This window comes from Syngnathus scovelli, chromosome 4 (assembly GCF_024217435.2).
Source record: "Syngnathus scovelli strain Florida chromosome 4, RoL_Ssco_1.2, whole genome shotgun sequence".
NCBI lineage: Eukaryota > Metazoa > Chordata > Actinopteri > Syngnathiformes > Syngnathidae > Syngnathus > Syngnathus scovelli.
Window position 1 is genome coordinate 11,083,904 of NC_090850.1, and position 25,697 is coordinate 11,109,600.

Consider the following 25,697-nt stretch of genomic DNA (forward strand, 5'->3'; position numbering starts at 1 on the left):
TTTTAAGGATCTTATTTTTTTGTGAAAAGAGGTAGAAAAGACCATTTTAATGCTTTGAAATTGCTCACAAAAAAAAACGGAGGGGATGCATATTGTGTGTTGGGCACCATGCAATTAACAATAGGTGGATATTGGGTGATTTTACTCATTTTACTGCAGATTTATCAAGGAATTAAATGCAAGGATCTTTTTCCAGGGTCATTTGCTTAAGAACAGTCTGTAAAAGTCCTCGATGATTTAATTAGTGTGGGATTCTATCCAGTTTTAGAATGGCATATTCATTTTCCAGAATAGAGCCATGTAATTGTGCATAGATCAACTTTGAAGAACATTCTATTTTCCAGCAATTATTTTCTGTCTTTTAATCATCACCACAGGGTGCATCATATACAATCCGTAATGTTCATCTTGTTGAAATTTACTTAATTAGTGGTCGCAAAGGAGAAGGCGCCTCAGTCAATCTAATGGTGTCCTCGTCTTGTGTTTACAAATCTCTACTGTGTAATCTGTCACATGTTCACACACAGTTCACAAGGCTAGTATGCATTTTCTTATAAGCATATCAAGGACTAAAACTAATTTTCTGCTATCTTACATAGTATTTATTATTAAAATGTTTGGCTTTGGTGATAAATTTTGCATAGAAAGTGTCTTGTTGGGTTGCATTTCCATCACTGAGAATTATAGCCCAAAGGTCTGCCACCCTTGGCATTACAAGCATTTAACATGGTTGTCAATTGCAAGTGGGATACACACAGTGTACAAATATTGATCATATATTCAAATATAGATTCATGTATTTTATTCTGTGATATTTGTTTAGATTTGGGCCACACTGCAGATTTTTTCCCTTTTTTTTCCCAGAGGAAGAATCAGCACACATTGTTTTCACAAAATGTAGTGATTACAGGCAGCGGGAAACTATGATGGATTTTCTTGATTTGTATTTGCTTGACTATCCTCAGCAGTCATTGGGGGACACGTCAGGCCAGATTGCTCTCACACCATCATTTTTCTCCACAATGCAGGCTTGTGTTCAAGCTATGCGTCAATCCCAAGAGTGTCTCAAGGGAGGTTTGGGTGAGCACAGGGTGGAGTATAATTAACCCAGTTTTCCAATTAAGACCAGACAATCCACTAATTATTCATACTTGAGCAGAGGATATGTGCTGAAACCCCAGTATCATGAGAGGACAAGTAAAGATTAAAGAATGGAGGAAACATTGACGTAACATAAACGAGTTTGGCCACAAATTACAAGTGGCTCTTTTCTTACTTGGTATTTTCTTTTAAAAAGCCTTTTTCTTTTATTGATCTACATACTATTCATGCATCATTGGGCTTGCGTTTGTTTTGTTTTTTTCAGTCAGTGTTGTCCCTGTGCACCAATTGAACAGATGTGAGCTAATAAAATGAAACTCAAAAGATGCCCCACTAAAAAGTAAGAATCCTATTGAGAATCGTTTGGCTCAGTTACACTTAATATGCTTTGTATGGACCACAGTATGAGACGGCTGCTATTGAGAACACTGTTTATTTCCCTATAATACCTTTATTGTATACCGTTCTTACAAATTGTTTTTTAAATTTAAAAACTAAAATACAAGCTACATACACAAGGCTCAATAAAAACACAACACCAATAAAATAAATGCACCTTTGACGGTCATGCTGCAATGGTTGTTTTAGGGTAACTACAGACCCCCCCCCGTTTCGAACGAACCGAACAAAACACCTGACTCCGAACAGGTTTCCGAGCTGGGTCGAGGCGAGCCGACGGTGTCTCTGCGTCCTCGAAGCAACATTCGGTTCGGCTCGACAAGGTAAAGGGCGTCTTGAGAGCGTAACGCTCCAGAGAAGACATGACCCGGGACAAAAATACTGAAAAGGGTGACACAACAAGATGTCATCAACAATAGCCCATTGTCCTCTAGTGGCTGGAAGAAACCTCGACAGTAGATGCAGCAGCTCTATTTCCTTCGTTAAGAGCCACATCAACTGCCTTTAACTTAAAAGCGGCATCATATGCATTTCTCTCGTCCCCCATAATGAGGGGTTGCGTATAAAAGTTTCCTTTATCCAATAATCCAGTAATTGTGGGCCACTATTTGCCTGGCGCACGGACATATGTACGATCAACACACCACTCTTCTCCCCAGTGACCGTGTGTTTGGTCTCATATACCTCCGCCCAGCAAAGCACCACAGCGGTCCACAACCTTTTTACTAACGAGTGAATAGGTGTATCAGACATCACAAAAATCACTAATTATTATACAAAAGTGTCCATTGTTGCTATGTCATAATGGATTAATCCGTTTTCCATTATTTCTTATGGAAAATGTTTAATCGGACTCCGACCATATCGGGGTCCAACCAGTTTTCTGGAATGAATTATAGTCGAAGTCAGGGGTTCTACTGTAGTACACTGCTGTGCTTCCATTTTCTGAGGTACTTATGTCCTCATTAGAGTCCCAGGTAAACCAAAGTCCAAGAAAGGGTCAGTCAATCGTGGGGCGCACATAGACAAATCATTTACACCTCTTGACAAGTTAGAATCCTCCGTCAACCTAATATGCATGTTTTTGGAATGTGATAGGGAGCAGATGGACCGTCTGGGGGGAAAAAAAAAACCTCCAGGGAGAACATGCAAACTCCACACAGAAATTCTAACCCCCAAAACTGTGAGGCACATATGCTAACCACTTATCCAGTGTACCCCATACAATATGAGTGAACGCTATAACTATTGCTATAACCAATCCACAAGCGTACAAAGCAAATCCTCACAATGTCACTTTCTGAATAATTTTGTCATAATGTAATTTCGACTATTGGCACCAAACTAATCAAATAGATCTCATGGCTTTCAGCCGCAATCAGTAGAGCTATTTAAAGTTGCACGGTTTACAGCAAGGGAAGGAAACTGTCCCCATTTCTCACATACATAATCAGGCTTTATTATCAAGGGGTTCTTCAGAGTAAAATGAACATACAGGAATTTTGATTTTATCCCTGAACCTAAAAATTAATTCTTTGAAATACTAGTTGGTTAGTTAATGTGTAATAATTTTTCAACTGAATTGGAGCTAATTGCTGGAAACTACTGTAGAGGTGCCCTTGAGCAAGGTACCATGCTCCCTCCCACAGTCACCTCACGAGGGCAGGGCCACTTGCATGCCCATCACTCTGATATCACTCCATGCAAGCCTACGTGTAAGTGAGTTGGTTCTAATATGATGTGCAAAAATTACTGTTAATTAAATTTCTCCTTGAGGGATAACAATTACATCCATCCATCCATCCATCCATCCATCCATCCATCCATCCATTATTTGAACTGCTAATCCTCACCACATTTAATAATAGTAATTTACAAATACACATTTTATAAAATTCACATCCAAACAAAAAGACCAACTCATGGTATTATTTACCACCATTTTTTTTTTTTAAACCAATGAGCAATAAGCATCTAAGAATTGAAGAATTTGCTGACAGGAAGTGAAGCCAAAGGCAAAAATAATCAGGAAACTTTCTGAGAGTCAGTGACTTTTTATTGTAGGTTAGCGAGAGCACAACCAAGAATATTTTACAACCGTCAATAGAAGACTTGGAGGTTCAGGTCTGATAGATTCATGTTTGGACTCCGATACAGGACAGTAAAAACTATTTGACAATGACAATATAATTATAGATTATATTGAAAATGTCTCAGGGCTTCCTTAGATGTCCCGAGTCTTTTCCAATGAAAATGCAATCATGTTTTGCAACTTGCAACAGGCCCTAGAAATTTATGCTATTCACCTTATCCACCAATAGCCAGATTCTTTTTTTGTACTTCACAAGCAGAGCTTTGTTTTCATAGACAGGCGTGCATGCGCTCAGCATAAAAAGGGCCGCATATTCATTTTGGTCATTATTTTCATCGCACCAACGCACAATACAGTGACAGTTGTTCTGAAGTGCCCAATTCACAGGAGCCAACTTTACATCACTCGCAAGTGGGGATCTTACAGTTCCTTTGAAATGTACTTTGCGCAAGCTGATCTCATGCATGAACTCCAGTGAATTTTATGCATTTTGATCCAGATAAAGGCATTTTTAAATTAAATATCATATCATATTCCTTGAGAAAAATATATCTATAGAGTACATTCACTCACAAAATATCAGTCAGCAATGTTAGGAAGCATTAGTCCAGTAATTGTCAAAGTGTGAGACATGTACCACTGGTGATGCAGGGCTCTCTTGGGTGCTGTGATTGTGAAGTAATCAATGAATATTGTTGAAAGCCCACAGTTGCAACGAGGAAAGGTGTTGGCTAGAGTAAGGTTTGTAATTTGCAGCTAGGTGACAGACTATTTGAATGTTTCTATTTTTGTAGATTGATTGTGTAAGTTTAATGACATTTCAACATTATTTAAGCACAGATTTATCACATAGGAAAAGGTTTCAGAGCTATTATTTTAGTGGTATGCAAATTGCATGTTAATGTTTTGTATTACTCAAAATAATATATAATAGTACTAATGAAGCCAATGTTATTCCTCTTTATTTACACATTGGCCTACTACTATACTATATTTTAAAGTTAGTGATGAGGGTGGTACTTGGAAAGCTAGATTTTTATCGTCGGTGGCAGTCTATTTGATATTCTCATGCGTGCCCGTCATTCAACCAAGAGCTTTTTGAAGCACCATGACCAAATGCCACAGTAATTATAAACATTTATAATAGATTCAAGGGTAGTCTCAAATGATTAAAGGGTTCTTTCACACTGATAAAGTCAAGAATCTGTATTTCATGTCTTGCCTCCCATCAAAAATCCAATATCAAAGTTGAAATATCTCCATCAGATATATATACCCATATCGCTACATCATAATTTCTCAGAGAGTAATCTGTTAGAATACTGTAATAAATGAAATATTCCCTGAAACATTCTTTTGAAGTTCCACAGCATGGAAAGACAACCATTTGACATTCAAACCTCATTATGAGAAGGCAATCGATTGCAGGTGTCTTTAAATCACTACATGTGGTGACAGAGGTCAATTTTATAAACTCATTTCAAGTCAAGGCCATTTTTTTCATTATTATTATTATTATTAATAGATGAACGCAATGACACAGGGAGGAAAAAAAATTCAAAGGGGCCATTATTCACAGTCCATGTGAATCTCTATTACCTTCCATTTCATTTTTGTTAAGATAGCTGTCTTCCGCCACATAAGAATCCATAGGGGTTACTTCAATCAATAGTAAGAATCAAGGATCAACTGTCAATTTAGAAGTGAAGAATAAAGGAAGTGAATTAAGAGGACTGGCTTGAAATGCCAAAATTCAGTTTTAAAGACATGGATGTGAAAGTTTTTTAAATATTTATCAAAAAACAACCAATGCATGCAATTGAAACACTTGAAAATCCCAGATGGAAAACTCTTAGTACTGTCATACATGGAATAGAAGGCATTCCTTGGAAGACACACAGTCCGAGGACCATATGTGCTTGCTGAGACAACATGGAAGGAATGAGCACACCCCCTGTAGGTAAATACTCATCAGAGCACAGTGTTGGCAACTGTGCCTCTACCTTCCTCCATCCATTTACTGGCAGCATCACCACACTGGCCTGCAATCTCTGATTTCCATTTTTCCACAAGCCGTTTTTCAACATCTTTCATTTACCCCTTACAGTAATGTGAGGGTTGACTGCTAATTAGCACAAGACGGTTATTAGCAACGAGACTCAGGGAAAAATGCTTCTCGCCTATACTGATGAACAGGATGGCAATGCTGGAGACGAAAAAGCACTGCCTCAAAGTGTTTGTCGAGGGAAATGGACAATTGACAAATGAGACCACGTTCCTGATGTCTCAAAACATTGGACGCAATCCATCCATTTTCTGAACCACTTCTCATACAAGGGTCATGGGCGTGCTAGACCTTATACCACCTGACTTCGGGCAGTAGGCGGGGAGTACCCTGAACTGGTTGCCAGTCAATCGCAGAGCAAACATAGACGAACAACCATCCACACTTACTACATCCACGCCCACGGGCAATCTGGAGTGCTCAATAGGCCTACCATGCATGTTTTTGGAATGTGCGCCCGCAAGCGCAGGAGGAAATGTAAACTCCACACAGAAAGGTTGGACCCGCAATCAAATCCACAACCTCTGTACTGTGAGGCGCACGTGCCAACCAGTCGACCACCGTGCCGTCCACATTGGACACAATCATGTTGATAATTAGCTATCCATCCACCAGCCTACCCTGGAATTTGCCGAGATCAAAGTCAAACAAGGTCACATCAACACCAAAAAGACAGTGTTGGACTTTGGCATTGGCAAGACAAAGGAAATAATATTTTAGCCATCAAAAGGAAAACACAGGTAATAAACTAAAACAATTAACTTGCTTTATTCTCACTCGACCAGCAAGCTTTGGCGGCTCTCAGCACCAGCAGAAGGTGTGATAATGAACCTTTGCAGCACATGAGATCAGCCACCGGGCAACGGACACTGATAATATGTGACAGTTGCTTGGTTTAACTGTAGTAACACATCACTGCAGCAGAAAGAACACAAAGGTTCTGTGCTTTGTGAATGTCTTGTCGGATATTTCTGGTAAAGACGAGAAGCCTGCTGCTGAGCATCCAAATCCGTTATTATTCACACGGGAGTGTTTGGTGTAACTTAATTTGATGTAACTTAATTTAAAGCAACAATCAGAGATAATAAATCAAAACTTTCTTGATTAACCTTTACAAAAAATGTAATCTCTGAATGCTGAGATATTTTCAGTGGAACTCTGCCAACCATCTGGTCAGTTGATAGGCCCTTCAGCCTGTCACTGTCGAGATGGCTGAGGTGTGTGCTTTTCACTCAGTGAAATATATTGACATTGTGTCAATTTTCTGGAAATATCAACATCTCTTCAAGCAAGGTGGGGTTTGCCTTAACAAGCAAGGAATAAAATTACCGACTGCTAACATTTTCTACAGTGTGCGTCACTCAGCTCATTTGGAACGTTCCAGCTTGGGTTCGGACTAAAACCAGAAGCTCTCAGAACATATTACTCCAGTCCCAAAGGCTTTACCCTGGTCGAGCTGGCTCTCAGTCAGCTGTTGATAAATTTTAAAATTCTGATACTAGCCTATAAATCACTGAATGACTTTGATCCTGAATACATAAGAAATGCTGATTAAATATAAACCCAGACGAGCTCTGAGTTCTGCAAACTTGGGTCAATTAGTGGAGCCCAGAGTTCAAAGCAAACATGGTGAAGCTGCATTAAGCCGTTATGCTGCACGGAAATGGAATAAGCTGCCAACATAAGTGAAGTCAGCCCAAAGTGAAAGGTTAGTGCTAAAGGTTAAAAAATTGGCCGCCAATACCTTTGATAAAAGTTCTTTCAACATTTTAGAATACAAAACATTACATCAACATTTTACAATAACTTTTTTTTAAAATTGTTTTGTCTTCTGTTAATATGCTAAAATGTCAATGTAAATTAGTTTTTATTTTCTTGGCTGCTACAGAATGTCCCTAGTGCATTAAATGTGCTGTATACGGTAAATGAAGCTGCCTTGCCTTGCCTCAAGAGACATTCAAGGTATTGCTAATAAAAAGTAAAGAGAGTAGTATAAAATTATTATGCTGCATTTTATATCTTGCCCCACACACCTTTCTTTGTTCCCTCAAAGTTTCTATATCTTGTATTAACAATGTGACCGAATAGAGTGCTTTGGAAAAACTAAAAATCTTCCTGAAATTTATCTCGAGGACAGATTTACGCATGAGTCATTCTTAAGAGATACATTCACATGTTTTACTTAAGTCTCAGATTATATGAAATGGAGGTACTATTTTTCTGAATATTGTGAAACATTGACACAGGGCCCTCATAAAAATTCAATTAGAAGGGATTTCATAGTCTCATACAGTACATGTCAAGTCAAGTCAAGTTTATTTGTATAGCCCTAAATCACAAACAGTCTCAAAGGGCTTCACATAGACAAAAATTGACAATTATTCTCAAAGCATCCCCTGATCTTAAGCTCCCAAAAGGGCAAGGAAACGGCTGGTAAGATTATTGGTGCTTCGCTCCCCTCCCTGAAGGACATTTACACCTCCCATCTCGCCCGCAAAGCAACCTCGATTGCGAGAGATGTGAGTCACCCGGCTCACTCTTTGTTTGACCTTCTGCCCTCTGGGAAGAGGTACAGGAGCCTGCGCTCCCGCACCACCAGACTCGCCAACAGCTTCTTTCTCCAGGCTGTTAGGACCCTGAACTCGCTACCCCCTTCTGCGTAGCGTGCGGCACTGTTGCGCTTTTTCTGAAATGTCTGCTGTACGTGCACTTGCTCCTTTTTTTTTGCTCCTCTTATTTATTTATTTATTTATTTATTTATTTATTTATTGTGTTATTTATTCATTATTTATTCAGCACGCTGTTGTTATACTTGTTTACTTGTTTGTCTGTAATGGGCCATGTCTTGTCACCGTGGGATAGGGGGGAACGAAATTTCGGTTTCTTTGTGTGTCTTTGGCATGTGGAGAAATTGACAATAAAGCTGACTTTTGACATACAATGTCCTTTAATGTGTTGAAGAGGATTTAATTTTAGCAATCCAATACCATTCTTTGCTGCAGACCTCTTGTAACACAGATAAATAGTGAAGTCCTGCAGAGGCAGAGCAAAATGTATCTGTACAGATACAATGGGAACATCTGAACCATTCACTTTACCAGCCCAAGTTTTGGCTATTACACTTACTGTGTTACTGCGAGCATCCTTTATGAATGATGATTGTTTTTTCACATTGAACCCAGCAACTACAGTACCTCTACACAATACTCATGGGTCAAATGCATCATCATTCAGGACTCAAACTTTGTTACGGTGAGATGCTCACAAGGGATGCACAATCCCCTGTTTGATTAAAAATCCCCAAAGTATTCATCCAAAAAGGAGCTTGGGTGAAAATAGCATCAATTATGTAGCATTTTGCAAAGAAAATACAATACGGAACCAGTTATTTTCCGATAATAATAATAATAATAATAATAATAATAATAATAATAATAATAATAATAATAATAATAATAATAATAATAATGAAGCATTGCAGCGCTTTTCTGGACATTCAAAGATGCTTTACAGTGGATACATTATTCACGCATTCACACGAGGGGAGGCTGACAAAAATGGTTGACCAAACTTGATATTTTTTGGGGGGGGCTTCCTGAAAACTGCTGAATTTATAGGTGTACATTAATTCCATACACATTGAGCATTTCCGAGGTCAATATTAGGTAGGGCACTGCTTTCTGCTTACTATCCGTTTCAAGCTACTGGGATGCCATCTAACAGAAAAAGAGCCTCATTCATCGAATGTGTGATGAAGTGGGGTTGTATAATAAGTACAGTGGATCCTCTATTTAATGGACTAAGAGGGGAGGGGTCATCTATTAAAGAAGAAGGGATAGCTTCTCCAACTAACACTTTGTTGGTGCTTATTATGTAGGAATTCAATTCGACTTTTTGTTCCAACACATTTAACAATGATGTATTACGATGAAGGAAATGAGAAGACAAGATTTGTATTTCTGGTGGCTTATGTGCCAGACGCAGCAGATACAAGTGCTTCATGCACTTAAATGACCACCATTTCTTGGAAGTCGCATGAGCAGCTGCAATGTTTCTTTCAATGGAGGTCTTCCAATATGTGTATATATGACTAAAGAGTCAGGTAAAATGAAGGAATAACCCAGGGGTTGTATTTGTATTATTAATGCAATTTTGAGCATATTTGGGTTTTTACATGATTATAGAAGCTTATTGCTCATATTCTGGCTTTGAAAGGTTTTTTTTTTTTTTTTGCAGCAGGTAAACAGCCACACAGAGCAGTTGTTTGGATCTACAGAAGGCAATGAGGCTGGTCATGCCAGCAAAGCTGATCGAATGTTCAATGAGTCATTGAAAAGTAAATTGAATCAAACAGTTCCATGTAGGTAATTTGGACAAATTAATTGGTAACCTCAATAATGTGGAGTGAGAAGAGAGAGACGTCTGCCCATTTGGATCAAACTTTAGTAGCATTTTAATACATTATATGGCATAAAGTCAAGTCAGGTCCCTAAGCTCAGCTATTATGACCTCTCTCTTTAACTTAGTAGATATTTTGAGTTCATTATTATTTTAGCAAAACATAGCATTCTTTACTTTCTGCTCACCATTTCTGCTCATTGCTTATCTGGAACACTATTCAGGATTCGGGAATTACCGATCCAGGTGAATGACGATCGACAGACTGATGGAAGCAATGACAGAACCCCTTTTTGGATTTATGTATTTTCAGCCCTTTGTTACAGCAGTGGTGGTTTTTGGGCTCTACACAACAAAGTGGAATTTTGTGTGTGAGAATTGAGTGTCTCAAAGATGATGCTGTACAAGTCTTAGTACACACAGATTACTATGTTCCGTGAAATTGTGAACGGCTCAATAAATCAGATGTGGATGCTTTGATCGCTTTGTGGATACTTGGATAACTGGATCAATTAGAAAGATAATACATCATTGACCCTGTCATTGTTATACAATACAAGCTATAACATATTAAAAGAGAAAATTAAAAGAGAAGGAAAAAAAGGTATTATCACAATTGTGATAGGTGTTAGCATGTCGAGGTATCACAAGTGATGAAGAGGTGCATGCATGGAGTCCATTAAATTGTTGTGTAAAATAGTAAACAGTTGAAATGAATTAGTTCCTTAAGAACTAAACGTGATAAATATAACATTATATCGATGGGTAAGTAACAAAAACTATTTTTTCCAAGTCATATACTCCACATGGGTAGCTGATCATTTTAAAAGTCAAATTGCAGAATTAATACCGAAATAAATCCACCTATAATATGTTTACACAAGAGGTACTTGCCTGCAAGTCTACTGTTATTGTCATGGGAACAAGACAACTGTCAGAGATTCCATCTCTGTAATGGGAAATGCCAATTAGTGGAAATGTGCCAGGAAATGAGAGTGTAGCAACATGGCATCTGAGAGACATAATACTGGCTCAGGTGCCTCAGGGAGAAGTACATCCTATGTTGAGTGTTGAGTGACAATAAGTCTGCATGTCATTTTTAGACAGTTTTATAGACTCTGCTGGATATCCTTTTACTTATTTAAACTCTTTGTCTTGGTTTAGTTGCATTAAGGTTTAAACGCTCACAAAGGAATGAGTCTTTTTTTCTGAAACATCATAGATTTTGGGGACATTCCTGTGAAACATGTTCTCTATTTTATTATGTAGTTGGGCCCTCTAGTAACACCATTTTTTAAATTAAATAATTTAACAATGGTATCTTTTTAACCATTTGTGAAGGTGGAAATTATGACAGATTACCGTTTTCTCACCATTGTGTTCTTTCATTCAGCATAGTCTTTGTACTATTTCAAGCGTACAATCTTTAGAAGAATTGTACAGTCCCTTCTCAACCATTTATTTCAGGAAGTCTGCTTTGTTTGAATGTACCAAATAAAACTGTCTTCTTATCCTTGTTAAATGACTACTACTCCCAATAGCTATTGTTTGCAGTGGAGCATTCATTCTAAACACAATTAATTTGCTTCAAATTAATTACATCGCTTTGCCTATGTATTCAACCCAAAGTTAAATTAAATTAAAATGAACTAAAAATGAAAACACAAAACACTTCTAAGAGTGGAAACCATTTGATCCAGACCACCTTTCATTAATTGTGTTCTCTTGCCATTGCACACACGCTGCCATATAACGCAATGTGGACGACCAATGCTTGACGGAACGCCGACACACAGGTATACCAAGCAGACCTCAGTACATGCATTACAGCGGTAACAGTACTGAAAGATCTGTGAGTTAAATTATTTTTCTAACATGATTGACACGAGGCGGCACAGTTGCGCACTGGTTAGCACAGCCTCACAGTTCAGAGGGTGTAGGTTCGACTCCACCTCTGGCCCTCCCCATGTGTGTGTGTTTGCAAATTGCATATTGTCCCCGTGTTGATTTTCTCTGGGCACTCCGGTTTCCTCCCACATCCCAAAAACATGCTTGGTAGGCCGATTGAGCACTCCAAATTGCCCGTAGGTGTGAGTGCGAGTGTGGATGTTTGTTCAACTCTGTGTGCCCTGCGACTGGCTGGCTGCCGGTTCAGGGTGTCTCCCGCCTACTGCCCGATGACTGCTGGGATAGGCTCCAGCACGCCCACGACCCTCGTGGGGACAAGCGGTAGAGAAAATGGATGGATGGATGGATGGACGGATGGAGGATTGACACTACAAATCACATGTATAAATAAACCAAAAAAGCAATTACTTCACACATTTTTGTTGGAACCGAACATGGCGAATGGAATGTGTGACCACGATTAGTAGGAAGATGTGTCAGGAATGAATTTCACATTATGTATTTTAAATTGGTTATGTAAAATAAAAATTGCTGTGACTAAAACAATAGTAATTTAGGACTTCAAAAAGCTGAATTACTGTTGAGGTGCTGTTTATCAAGACACACATTTGCACGCAATATTGAAGAAAAAAAAACATGTTCAAGGTTGACAAAGATAGATATCTTTGGTGCAGCTCAAACACTTTGTCTGAATTGACTTATCCGGCCATTTGTTTTGACTTCACATTTTGTTTTATGTCCAAAGGACTTTTTTATGCTTTTTGTAGCTGAATGCTTTAGACGTAATGAATTTATGAAGCCTGTGTTTCTGGAGCTGTAGATGAAAATGTGCCAAAAATGTAAAATCCTAGCAGTAGCAAAGAAAAATAATCTGAAATTAGAACTAGGTTACAATTTGGCAGTCGACTGATCGTTTAGTTTTACATGAATGCCCTTGCATTTTATAGATCTTTCCAAATATTGTCCACTGGTGGAAGCTTGATAGCATGAAAAGTCGCAGCCAAGTCACAAATATTGTCAGTGGGTCATAACTTGGAATTTAGTGATGACTTTACTAGACAAGATTTATTTGTCTTGGTTGCCTATTCAGTTACTCTTTCATTCCAATGTAACTTTTCAATCAAGTCTTCTAATTAATTGTGTTCGCCAATCCTGAGTAATTCCTGGCTGTGTTAACTTGTTTGTCTGGGACATTAATTCAGCTACATATACAGTGAGATGCCGCACTCTCCTTCTTTGCACCAACATCCTACCTAGTATATTAGTATTCCAACTCCATTCCAATAACACATATTGACAACAGAGAGATCAACTTGCTTAAAAGCTTGTATATAAAGGGTATTTATATGGAAAGGGAATTCAACACATTTTCAAGAGAATAAAATCACTGGTAATCCGGTTAGGTTGAAAGTCATTATGCATTATTAGTCCTATCCATTTAAGTAAAAGGATTCTGCTCGTTACACAGCCAAGTGCTATATTCGGAAGAACCTGTTGTTAACTCAAGCTTGGAGGTGTTGGATAAATTAGTTGTGTAACATATTACGTAAGCTTTGACAGACTCATGGGATGTAAAGTTGGAGGTAGAGAACCACAAAATGAGTGGATTTGTCGCTGCAGAATGTTCACTGGTGGGATTTATTTCAGTGGTTAAAAAAATTATATGCAATAGTTGAAACCAGAATGATGGATGGATTTTCAATAACAAAAAAAAAAACTAAATCTGAGTACAGTTTGGGTTTTGAAGGACATTCCTCAATGTGAGTATCTGGTAGCATTAGAAGAAAAATAGTGAGAGGGGATTCTGATCATTTTTGGTCAATCCCCAGAGCGGGCGACTCTGCAGACCTTTTATGTGGAATGGAAAAGGTGAGGGAGAGACGAAACCGTACGCACAAAGAAGATCATTCATGTTTTTTTAAACAAGTCCATTCTCTATTCTGAATTTCACTTAGAATAAAGCACATACCATGACCTTTGTTACTGTCTATTCTACATTAAAGTGAACTACAACAAAGAAGAAAAGAGCAAACCAACATTGTATGACTCATTGTTAAAGTTCTACTACAACATTTAATTTAATCCATCCATCCGTTTTCTGTACCGCTTGTCCCCACAGGGGTCGCAGGCATCGGGCAGTAGGCGGGGGACACTCTGAACCGGTTGTCAGCCAATCTCAGGGCACACCGAGACGAATAACCATCCGCACTTGCACTCACACCTACGGGCAATTTGGAATGCTCAATCAGCCTACCATGCATATTTTTGTGATGTGGGAGGAAACTGGAGTGCCCGGGGATAGTAACCAACGCAGGCATGGGGACAATATGTAAATTCCACACACAGAAAGGGCCAGAGGTGGAATCGAACACGCACCCTCTACACTCTGAGGCGGACAGCTAAACAGTGCCCCACCGTGCAGCCCTGTTTAATTTATTTTGTCATTGAATATATTTTAAATGAAGACGTAGAATTTATTTTCCGACATCACGTCCAAGTCCAGATTTCCATGTTTACGCTGTGTTAACTGATTTGTAATAGTAAAAATGCCTTGAAAACAAATATGTAAACACTCCGATGGTACATTGACTTAATTGTGACAAGATAACATCAGGTCAGTTACCTTCATGGTCTACTTTGTAATGGTCATGGACCCGCCAGGACACTGCTGATGGTGAGTTATAATAGTTTCTGTTTCTGTTCACTGCCTGTACAAATATCCGCACTAGACTTTTGTTCTTGGTTACTTTTTGATCTTGAATGTGGTTCGATATATTCAAAATATGTGTCGGCTACTAAGTAAATAATGAATAAAACACACGTGCTAAATAAAATTTACGTGTCAATGTGTCATATTATCAAGAAAATGCACAGAATGCATGGCTTGTTTTTCTAAAAAGGTTTCAGTGAGCATGCAAATATTGAATTGCTGTTCGAATTGGATTCCTGAAAAGCAAAGTATCAAACATGAACATCAATACGAAAATATAAGTAATGGCAAAAAAAAGGTTGTTACCCTGAAAATCTGTTTTCTGCTCAGTGGTCACAACATTCACTGAATTGGGAAAGACTGTCTTCTTAAATTGCTTCCCCCAGTTTTGCATGGAATTATTATGACGACTCCCAAGATTCTTTCCATTTTGGACTCAGCAGTTATGTCTATTTGCATCGGTACAATAGATCTGTTCTTGTCTTCCTGCTCGTCAATAAAATCAAAATTCCCTCATGTATAAGGCTGTGCACACATGTTAATAGATTTAGAGCAGAAATGCTCCGTCTTAACAATATTCTGGAAGTCAGTAATCCCCAAACCCCAAATTCATCCTCCAGGGAATTTCTTAACGCTCATTAAATGAGGGTTAATCCAGACTTTTGTCATCAAATGCTAATTTGAAAAAATATACAACCGGGGATGTTTTCTATAACTTAACACTTGCGATAAGATGCAGATGTTTGATGTGAGTCAGTAATAGATTGGTATTTTTAGCAAAAACTCCCCAGGTGTCCTCCAATTTAACCAGCATAAAAAGGGTCCAGTGTGAGGACAAATTGTAAGATTGGAGAAATATTTGAATGCTTCCCAGCAGTGGCACTGTAATTGCAAGAAAATTGATGACAAGTCCAAGGGCCCGTGACTGACTAACATTTGCAGCATTAGAGTGGTGAAATACTTCCCTGGCGGCAGCCCTACTACTCAAATGAAATGCAAACAATCTTCAACAGATGGACTGTAAGCAGGTTGAAGCGAAGCTCTAGAAGCACAAAAAAACATGACAGACATGCAAGCTCTCCACACTGTTAGTAGATCGAGAGGTAGCCAAGGAGCATCTTGAAGTTTAATTGTTTGTATAATTTGCAGTCGGGATGTAATTTCACCCTTGGTGAGAGAATATCTCATGTCCATAAGACCTCAGACTGCATGATGACAAGCACGCATGTGACCCTCGAAGCTTTGTGCAAGTGAAAATTGTTTCATATATCATTTGTAGTGCTTGTTTTTCTACTGCTTTCTTGTTCTTATTTTCTGTGGGTGTGGGGTAGGTGCACAAGCATTTGCGGGGAAACAATATTTTGGCGCGACATTAATATTCACTGTAGACTGCTCCTATCCTGTCATTTTGTCAACACCATCACTGTGTAGAACTCAGCCAAGCATCTGACAGACAGGCAAACCAGAATGGTGAACTTTGATAACGTAAGACTCTCGAGTGATCCCTTTTGAATCCAACATTGAGGTGCATTGCACATACGGTACATGCACACCCAAACAAAGCAGGGTTGCATTCTGTATGTTACACAGTTTTATCTTGGCACTCTAGTCATCACTGGAATACAGAATTAAAAGCTGAAGACACAGAGATTGATGAGAGAGATGCAATGAGCAAGAAGGTGAACTGCTTGAGTGGGTTTCCATTTGGTGCCACACGGCACTAGAGATTGATTGGCAAGTGACAAAACAGCCTTAATCCCAGAAGCATTATTCCCAGAGCACTATCTCCAGGTCAGTATAATCTCCCTGGAATGGTACTTTTACTGTTTTATTTTATATGTTGGAGATTCGCCAATCTATAAAAACGGTAGCATGTTCAAAATGCGATGCAATAAATGTCCAATGAAAACAAATTTCAACATGAGTGTTGCCATTCATTCTATAAGTGCCTCTAAGCAGTGTACTATATATTTGCTCCTTTGAGTAAAGTCCTTGAGATAATTATCAGTTCAGAAGTGGCACTGAATGCTAAAAATTACAACCAAAACATTTGAGCAGTAAACGTTGTTGTTCTAAACGCAAAGGACCCAATGAAAATTGCTCTCCTTGTACATACTGTAGTGTACACCAAGTAACGGACACATCCATCAGGTGACTTGGTAAAACACTGAATGAACAGGATGATAAGGGTCATCTGGGACTTGGGGTTGTTATCGAAAATGGATCTTGACATCAGAATATGCTCAGGAAATTATATGATAAAAAATAACGGAAAACCACCAGACACCTTTGTAGAGGTGTATTCGCGACTGATAAAGGATTCATGTTTACATAGCCTTTATAATATGAAAGCTATACTTTCCTTTCTAAAAAATTGAACAAGAGAGCAAGGCTGCACATCTCTGGTTACCAAACAAAAATGGGCCCAGTTTGGTTTGATTATTTTCGTAAAACGTTCTTAAATTTGATAGGCTTTGTCTAAATATTGATTGTATTCTTATTACCTTTGTGTCACCTACCTCACAGGCAGTATCTGGTTTATGTGTGGAACAAAGTGTTAATTAAACAGGTGACCAACTCTCCTTTTGTTGACTTACCTTCCTAGACTCAGGCAGTCATTTAATTGCTGCTCTCAACAAACATTAAACCTCAGTTTCTCAGTTTGCTTAATTTAGTGCAATGCACTAAATGATTTATGTAATTAACATAACAGCCACCCCAAAACAAAAAAGATGTATCAGAGATTTGAAACATGTTCCTGACGAGTTGTCGAATGCAGAACAAAGTTTCTCATGCCTAGTCTCAACACAATAGTTTGCTTTACCTTAGCTGGTCATTCTAAAGTGATAAAAGCATGCAATAATTTAGCAAATGTAGAATAATTACTCTCAGTTGACATTCATTTCAATTCAGAATTTTGATTTGTGGTAGAGCTAACTGTGTGGCACTCATCTGGGGATTTCTGTCTTTGAAATACGAAGATGTACATCAACTCAGTATTAAAGTAGATAATTGGAAAAACGAATACAACAGCAGTGTGAAGAAGCAGGGAAGAGACAAGTGCTTTGGCAAAATAAATAATGAAAGGGATGAACAACAGAGGTATAGCGTTGTCTTCCATGATCATAGCGTTTTGTGTATACCTGTATAATTTATAAGCCTTTTTTGTGCATGCCAAAAATAAACATCTTCATCTTCTGGGTTCTCAGTCAGTTCGTAGAAAATTCGGCTGAGCAAGGTTCCGTCGATAGTCAACCAATTGTGGGTTTAGAGATGGTAGAAAAGAACAAAACTGGTGAATGGACATAGCCAATGGCAACATCATGATCACATAGGTGGAAGTCAAATCTCAGAAGATGAAAATTGCGAAAAACTCTGATATTTACAGTGCAATTACTTGAGTCTTGAGCTATGTACAATGTTGCAGAGCAGATCTTCAATAGAAGAGAACATGAACCCTGAGCAGCAATGAATGCCGAACATGCTGCGAGTGAAAAAAATTGTCTGTTCACGCTGTTCACTTGATGAAAAGGTGAGAATCGTTGCTGCTGGAAGGCAAGGGAAAAAGAGAATACAAGGAAATATTGTATGCTATCAATGTGATGGATATTTCAACACCGTGTAGTGCAGTGATTCCCAACCAGGTTGCTGTGTGGCACCCTCGAGTGCCAAGAGAGATCATGCTTCTACTTGGGAAATCCTTGCAGAGGTCATAGATAGACAACCCGTAGAACTTTAACTTTAAAATCACATCCCTGTTCATAATTTCATTACTACCTTGAATTTCATAATTTCATTACTACCTTGAACCTGGTGATCCTGAAAGGAGGATCCTTCCATCTGTGGTCCCTTCTCAAGGTTTCTCATTTTCCCCTGGCAGGTTTTTTTTGAGTTTTTCCTTGCCCTTTTGGGAGCTTAAGATCAGGGGATGCTTTGAGAATAATTGTCAATTTTGGCTATGTGAAGCCCTTTGAGACTGTTTGTGATTTAGGGCTATACAAATAAATTTTACTTGACTTGACTTGACTTGAATTTGAAATGTTTTCAAGGTCTCATGCATTTACGGAGATGTAAACCAATTAGACGGTACTTATCTTGGGGGTGCAGGGCTGATCGCTAAAATAAATGTTGAAATGAACGCTAAAAATAAAAAATAAAAACTCCTGGTTGAGCCGTATTGAATGATCAGGGGATGTCTGTGTCAGATGCTGAGGAATCATATAAAGCGTGCAATATGATGACACTGCCTCAAATCTTATGCCATGACCAACATCCACACTGAAGAACCTTTGAAAGGCCCTGAGCGTCACATTTATACCCATTGATCAGATGTGACAAGATCCAAACACCACTCAAGCGTGCTGCTTTAGCTTCAAAACAAATTGACCCCAAGCCGCAGTGCAACAATACGCAGAAAACAACCAAGTCAGTTCATATTTGCTGCCATTATGACAAGGGATGGTGCTAGCTTTTGTTTATTGTAGTTATACGTCTTGCACTACAGTGTAAAACAAAGAGCCAGGCCCTCCAGTAATGACTCATTTCTGAGAACACAAGCATCAGTGTTTAGAGGGACAGAGCAATTAAGTCTCTGCCAATTACAACAGCAATTTTGACAGCGCAACACTATGTGTAGTGACAGCACCAAAGCAGTACAATCAAGCGCCGGTTGAAGCTGCAATAAAGATCCACATCAAAGTTCCTTAGATGGGCTTTAAAAAATTGTAGGGAGGAAGAAGCACAATGAACAGGTGTGTGGGATAAGATGGAAATGGTTTAAATGAAAACAATGCATATGTTTATTTTTCCTTTTTAAAATAGCTTGTATAACTATTTTGTAGTAACCATTTGAGAATGGCTGGGCAGATGGCAACTTCGCTGGAGGATGGGGAACCCATGGTTTTAGAAAGGACCTTTTCCCTCTTACCAAATGATGAATTGTATTTGACAATGTGTGTGAAAGGCTCTTTGATTTTCTGCTTCCTATGCTACACAAGAAAGTAGCATACGAGTCAGTCCAGATTTTAGAATTGGTGTTTATCAGAACCAAATAACAATAATCTTCAGTCCATTTGGCGAGTAACATTTACTCAAAAGCTACCTTTGTAAAAGTTGCTTTCAATTTATGGGTTTTCTTTTTCTTTAAGTAAATGTCACTCCAATTTTGAAAAATCACCCTTAATACATTACTCTTTTCTCATCGTTATTGTTTTATGTCTTTATTATTTATTTATTTTGTCTTCAGAGTGGGCTCAAATAGACTTGTTTTGCAGTACTCTAATTAAATTACAGTTTAAGATATGAAAAGTATGGCAAAGCATCTAACCAGAATCAAATCTCTCTTTAAAAACAACAATTGATCATTAGAAAGTGAAAAAGGAATATTAAAATATTTCTATGTTATGAGATGGAAACAACTGAGCCTTTGTTGGGTATAAAACCTGCATGATATCTGGTAATTTTAAGTGCCTCATTAGAAGGAGCCTTGAGACTGTCAGAGCCCATCACATTGCTCCCATTGGGCCCATGCAATGATTAGATTTTTTTTTCATTTACACTGCCATTTGAGCTTAGACGTAGCCATCTCCAAACATGAATAGGGAAAATTGCCCAAGGCTGTCCAATGTCAAGGTTTGCCTCTTACAAGGTAGGAGAAGAGCAAACAGGAAAGGTCAATTACATTTATGTCGTGATGACACAACAAAACAAAAAGGCCACAACCATCAACTCAGACGTGTCATTTTGTTGATTGGGTGCAGAAAAAACTTTTTTTATGAATAACTTCACATGATAGTCCCTCAATAAAGCCTCAAGAATTACATAACATTTGTTCTTGAGGTGTGTATACACTTACTTTTGCTTTCTAACCATCAGTCAGTGACCTTTGGAAATTTCACCTCTACGAGCAACAACTTAATGAATGGTCTGACCAAGATTCACTGGCCAATTAACTGTCACTGATAACCTTTTACCTTATGGAGAATGCTTGATTTAAGGAAACAGCAAAAACAAGATCAAGTGAGATTTGTGACCCACGATATCAAGATTGAAATAATAACAATGATAATAATCCGTCCATTCATTTTCTGTACCGCTTTTCCTCATGAGGCTTGCGGGGGTGCTGGAGCCTATCCCAGCTGACTTTGGTCAGTAGGCGGGAGGCACCCTGAACTGGTTGCCAGTCACTGACAGGGCACACACAGACAAACGACCATTCACCAAAGAGCAATTTGGAGTACACCATGCATGAGGAAACCGGGGGGCCTGGAGGAAACCCATGCAGGCACGGGAAGAACATGCAAACTGCACACAGGAAACCTGGAACATAGAACAATGAAAAGGTAAAAAAGGGCATCTTTGTTTCCTCCTTTTCTGAACCCTTGGTGGAATAAATAGTGCTATAAATATTTAGATGAGTAACCAAGTAACCTCGTAACTTTGACCTTTGTTTTTTTGAAAGAGGCATGTTTAGACATTCTAAGTTTCCAGTGTCTTTATAGCTAAAAATTTGTATGATATTGGTTTTACTAAGTGTGTAATTAGTCCGAAAATGTGCGTCCCTGCTAAGCCTCTGTCAAATGAGCAAAACATCTATGAGCTCAGGCTGAGATATGTGCAAAGCAGTCCATCACACAAAGGTTCAATAATGCTTAAGGGTGCAAGCCTATTTACCTTCACTCACCAAACACCCTGATTATGTTTGTGAACATGTTGCAGTAACTCATTGTATATGTAGATTTGCTGTATATTGTTATTTTTCTTTGGTCAGTGCTTAGGTCTGAATTGAGCTCGACTGTACTCAATCAAAGCAAGGACCAATTTTGACAGATTTGCATGTTTTACAACAATGTTACTTTAACAACCATCTTTTTTAAAAGTACAAAATGAAACAAGATGTCGATTAGCTATTAATGTTTGAAAATGATGTGGCTTGCATGTTGTTGCACTACATCTCCACTAAATACAATAATACAAATACAAAATACAATTCCGTTTCATACAGACATTTATTGCTACAGATCGATAAATTCATTATTCTTACAAAGATTAACATACATTTGAAACTCATAATAGCGTAAAGCAACGTGGTGTGTCCTGACTTCTGCCTACTACCCATATATAGATTTAGGTTGTTGTTCTTTACAGAGGAAATGGAATATAGTATATCAATCAATCAATCAATTGATCATCCATCCATCCATCCATCCATCCATCCATCCATCCATCCATCCATCCATCCATCCATCCATCCATCCATCCATCCATCCATCCATCTTCTGAACTGCTTCATCCACAAGAACATCAAATTGTCCGTAGGTGTTATTTGAGGGTGGGATGTTGTTTATCTATGTGTGCCCTGCGATTGGCTGGCAACCAGCTCAGGGTGTCCCCTGCCTACTCCCCAAAGTCAGCTGGGATAGGCTCCAGCGTGTCTGCGACCCTTGTGAGGGGAAGCAGTTCTGACAGTGGATGGATGGATAGATGTGAATTTGTTTTACCACATCATTTTTTTGGAGTAAATTGGATGTGAAAGTCAGTCAGAGAGACCAATCATTTTCTTGTTAAACATCTTGTTCAAGTGGTTGGCACTCTACCAGTTTTATTTGATGTAAAAAAAGACCACTTGAAATAACAGTTAGATGTCTGTACTCAATCAGAAATCCGAGACTCTTACTTGCCCTTCCATGTGACATGTAAAACAATCTAACATTTTAGATATTGTGGAGTGCCAGCAAAGAGCAGCCTCTTCTTAGAGGAGCCTACTGATGCAAGATAAGTCAAAGATGATGTCAACGAAGTGTGTCAAAATGTTTTAAGAGAAACCCTGAAAGATGATTCTTGAAAGTGTAAAAAGGTGTGACTGTTTGATCTGTGCAGTTTGAAAAAAAAAAAAAGGTCTAATACATACAGAAGTACTTTCTTCACCTCACAACACTGACCTGGAGATAGACAGTCATATCTCACAGGGCTGGTGTCAATGCAGTCTAGTGTCCTGCTTAAGTACCAATTGATTTCTGCAATGGCACACACCTTGCACTATCATTCTGCGGCTGGAGTTTCCCACTCAATTCATTAAAGTCACACCCTTTTGATCACACTCTCATTAGAACTGGCATCGGACCAAAGCTGGCAGGTATACATTTTTCATTACCATCCATGCTATTTTGATTATGATAACTACTATGGACATCATTATAGATTACTATTCAATCCAGAGAACTAATGCATTCATTATACAAGGCCATTATATCAGGGTGGACATACCTTGTTGGACGTTGCACTCAACATACATAAAGGATTCATTCACAGACCACTGATGTGATGATTGTGAGTCTAACAAAGCGAGGCAGATTCTACCTAGCCTCGGCAGCACAGGTCACAATTCATTTTGCTCTTGTCCGCCTTACATTCAGTAATGTTCGATGTTACAGTACTATGCCGCAGTGGAGCAGAATATCAGTGCCATCCGACGAAAATGAAATCCCACTTTAATATGTTTTGGTTGGATTTGAACAATATAAAAAAAATATAGTTCGTGATAAATTGCAATTGTGTCACATCATGAAAATCCGCAGTTAATTTATTTACGCTTCTAAGAACTAATTAACATATTAGATTGTGTGAACATAAACTGTCACCAATAGCAGCAGGGTGCCGATAATAGAGCATAATGAAAATGAACGTGTTTTGAATTAACTACACAGCACTTCAGTGGTCAATATTTGTCTGATAAAACCACAACAGTAATAAATGACACCAAGTACTCCTTGGGGCTTTTCTTCTAGATACAATGGTTAGCCTCAATACATGTCACAAAGAAGCTATTCAAACACGTCACGTAGACAAATGCTTGTTCAAATTACATGGCCACGTGGTTAAATACACTACGCCAAAACACGCGTCTAATTCACAAATGACTTAAGCCTCTGTCATTAACACATCCTAAAAAAACTTGTTCAGATAGAGTCACAATTTGTCGATGAACTTTTCTTTTTTCATGACTGGCATCTATTTATTACTGTACTAATGGTTGTTTAGGTCACTGATGAGATACCACTTTCATCTTGAAACTTCATCTTTGAGTTTTTTGTTGTTTCTTTCTCACCATGGTATATATGCATCCCATTATATGTTGTCAAAGTAGAAGATAAGTTTGAATATATTTAAAGAGGTAGCTTGCAATGTCTGCTTACTCCAATTCACACCCAAAGTCTCAAGTATATTTTTTAAAAAGAAGTTATGTATATCCTCAAAAATACACCTGAATGAAATAATAGTGAACGAAAGATATCATTAAATTAGAAACAACCAATTGTTTCCAACAAGATCATATTAACAGGATTACAAAGATGTGTCATGTGTTGCAAACAATCCTATTTAGCTAGGGTAAACATTACATTAGAAGTAGACTTATTACAAGCAATAAGAGGACACATTTGTTTATTGCTCTATTGCTATACAATAATACAGCCTGGAGTAATAGAAGCCATACATCATTAGTTCATCTCTGTGATGTTAATGTTGGAAATGGCTATTAAGATTTGCTAAAGGGTCAAAATAGTTTGGCATATTATCAATAACCCCCTCCCCCTCAAAAAAAAAAATATTTCTGTCATTTACATTGTTCCCAAGGAAAATATGAAAACAGAATTAAGCCGTTTTAGTCACTTGGGAGCAGGAATGGCAAGTTGTATTATTTAATATTTTTACGTAAATATAATGCATGTCTTTCTGTATCCGAGTCTCCAGGGTATCATCAAAGCCTTGAATTTCCCCTCACGACTCTTGTTAAGACAGTACAGGCGCTGAAATGATGATCTTTCAAGGATTTTATGTATCGTCAGAACTCTGCAAATCCTACATCTCTCTTAGTCATTCTTCTTTCTTATGACCTGTCTTCCTTCTAAATGCAAAGACATCACATCAAACACACACACACACACGTACACACGTACACACACACACACGTACACACACACACACACGCAACACATGCGCTTTGCAGCATGGTGGCTTCAACCTCTCTTTTCACCTGATTTCAACTTGCTCGCTCTTAAACCAGCATGCAGCAAAAGTCCCAAAAAGCACCGTGATCACCCCCACCACCACCCCGGCAGGCATACAGAGAATTGCACACACAATGGGACAACTGTCTCCGTGCCGACCTAGAACTGAGGAAGATAATAGCTCAGATGATCTCTTTTTTTCCCTCGCTTAAGTCCTTGAGTTTCTTGAATCAACATGCCAAATACTGTACAGTCACAGTGAGTCCCTGCCAGGACAAGGTTTAAAATCTTGTATTGAAGAGGGCAGGACAGAGGCTTAGATTACTAATCTAATGTTGTACATCCCTCCTTTGGTTTGTTTCAGAGTGTCTGTAGCTGGTTGAATAAAAACAACATCCAGTGCCTACCTGGTGTTGAGACTCAAAGCTGGACAGAGAAGCAGCATGCAAAAAGCCTGGATGGATTTCATAGCTGAATCACACTCCCGTTCTTTCTGCCGTCTCAGATGCTTTTAGCCTTTCCCCTGCGTCTCTCTCCTCACTCTCTTCCCACTGGCTGCTTGGGATTTTAGTGCACCCTCGCACACACGCGCACCCTCTCGCGCGCACACACTCACGCATGCGGAGAGGCAGACAGATGCAACACAGTGGCTGTGCGAGGGGGGGATATTGGGTTTTAAATAACACAGAGACACGGACCGACTTGCTGATGAAAAGGAGCGGGTGTGGCTTGATATCAAGAGAGCAAGATGTGGAGGAGATATATGATGTCAGTACCCGCGCAGCTTCTGCGACTGGTTTGAGGCATCTTTGCCAATGTGTGGCTGCTAGTTGCTCCTCCAGTACTATGGTACCCCATTCAGTCCACACCGTCTGTTTACTACCTGCAATGTGTGAGACGTAGAACGCAGCATACTGAGAGTGCTGAGAGTAGCCATCGGAGTCTGGCTACATTTGAATTGACAGTCCTGAGAACTGATGTGAACAGATTTAAATAGAATGTAATCGTCTATGGCAA

At 38.8% G+C, this 25,697-nt stretch overlaps 1 protein-coding gene across 3 annotated transcripts in view; it reads right to left on the minus strand.

The window, feature by feature from the left end:
- luzp2 (leucine zipper protein 2) overlaps positions 1–25,364 on the minus strand; it is a 99,412-nt gene extending 74,048 nt beyond the window's left edge. Inside the window, exon 1 of one of the 3 annotated variants that reach the window (XM_049718845.2) lies at positions 25,088–25,364. In XM_049718845.2, the coding sequence (XP_049574802.1) occupies positions 25,088–25,149 (62 nt within the window). In that variant the 5' untranslated portion in view covers positions 25,150–25,364. The remainder of the gene's footprint in view (positions 1–25,087) is intronic. The other 2 variants (XM_049718844.2, XM_049718843.2) reach the window with 2 other exon arrangements.
- Positions 25,365–25,697: the final 333 nt, after the last annotated feature.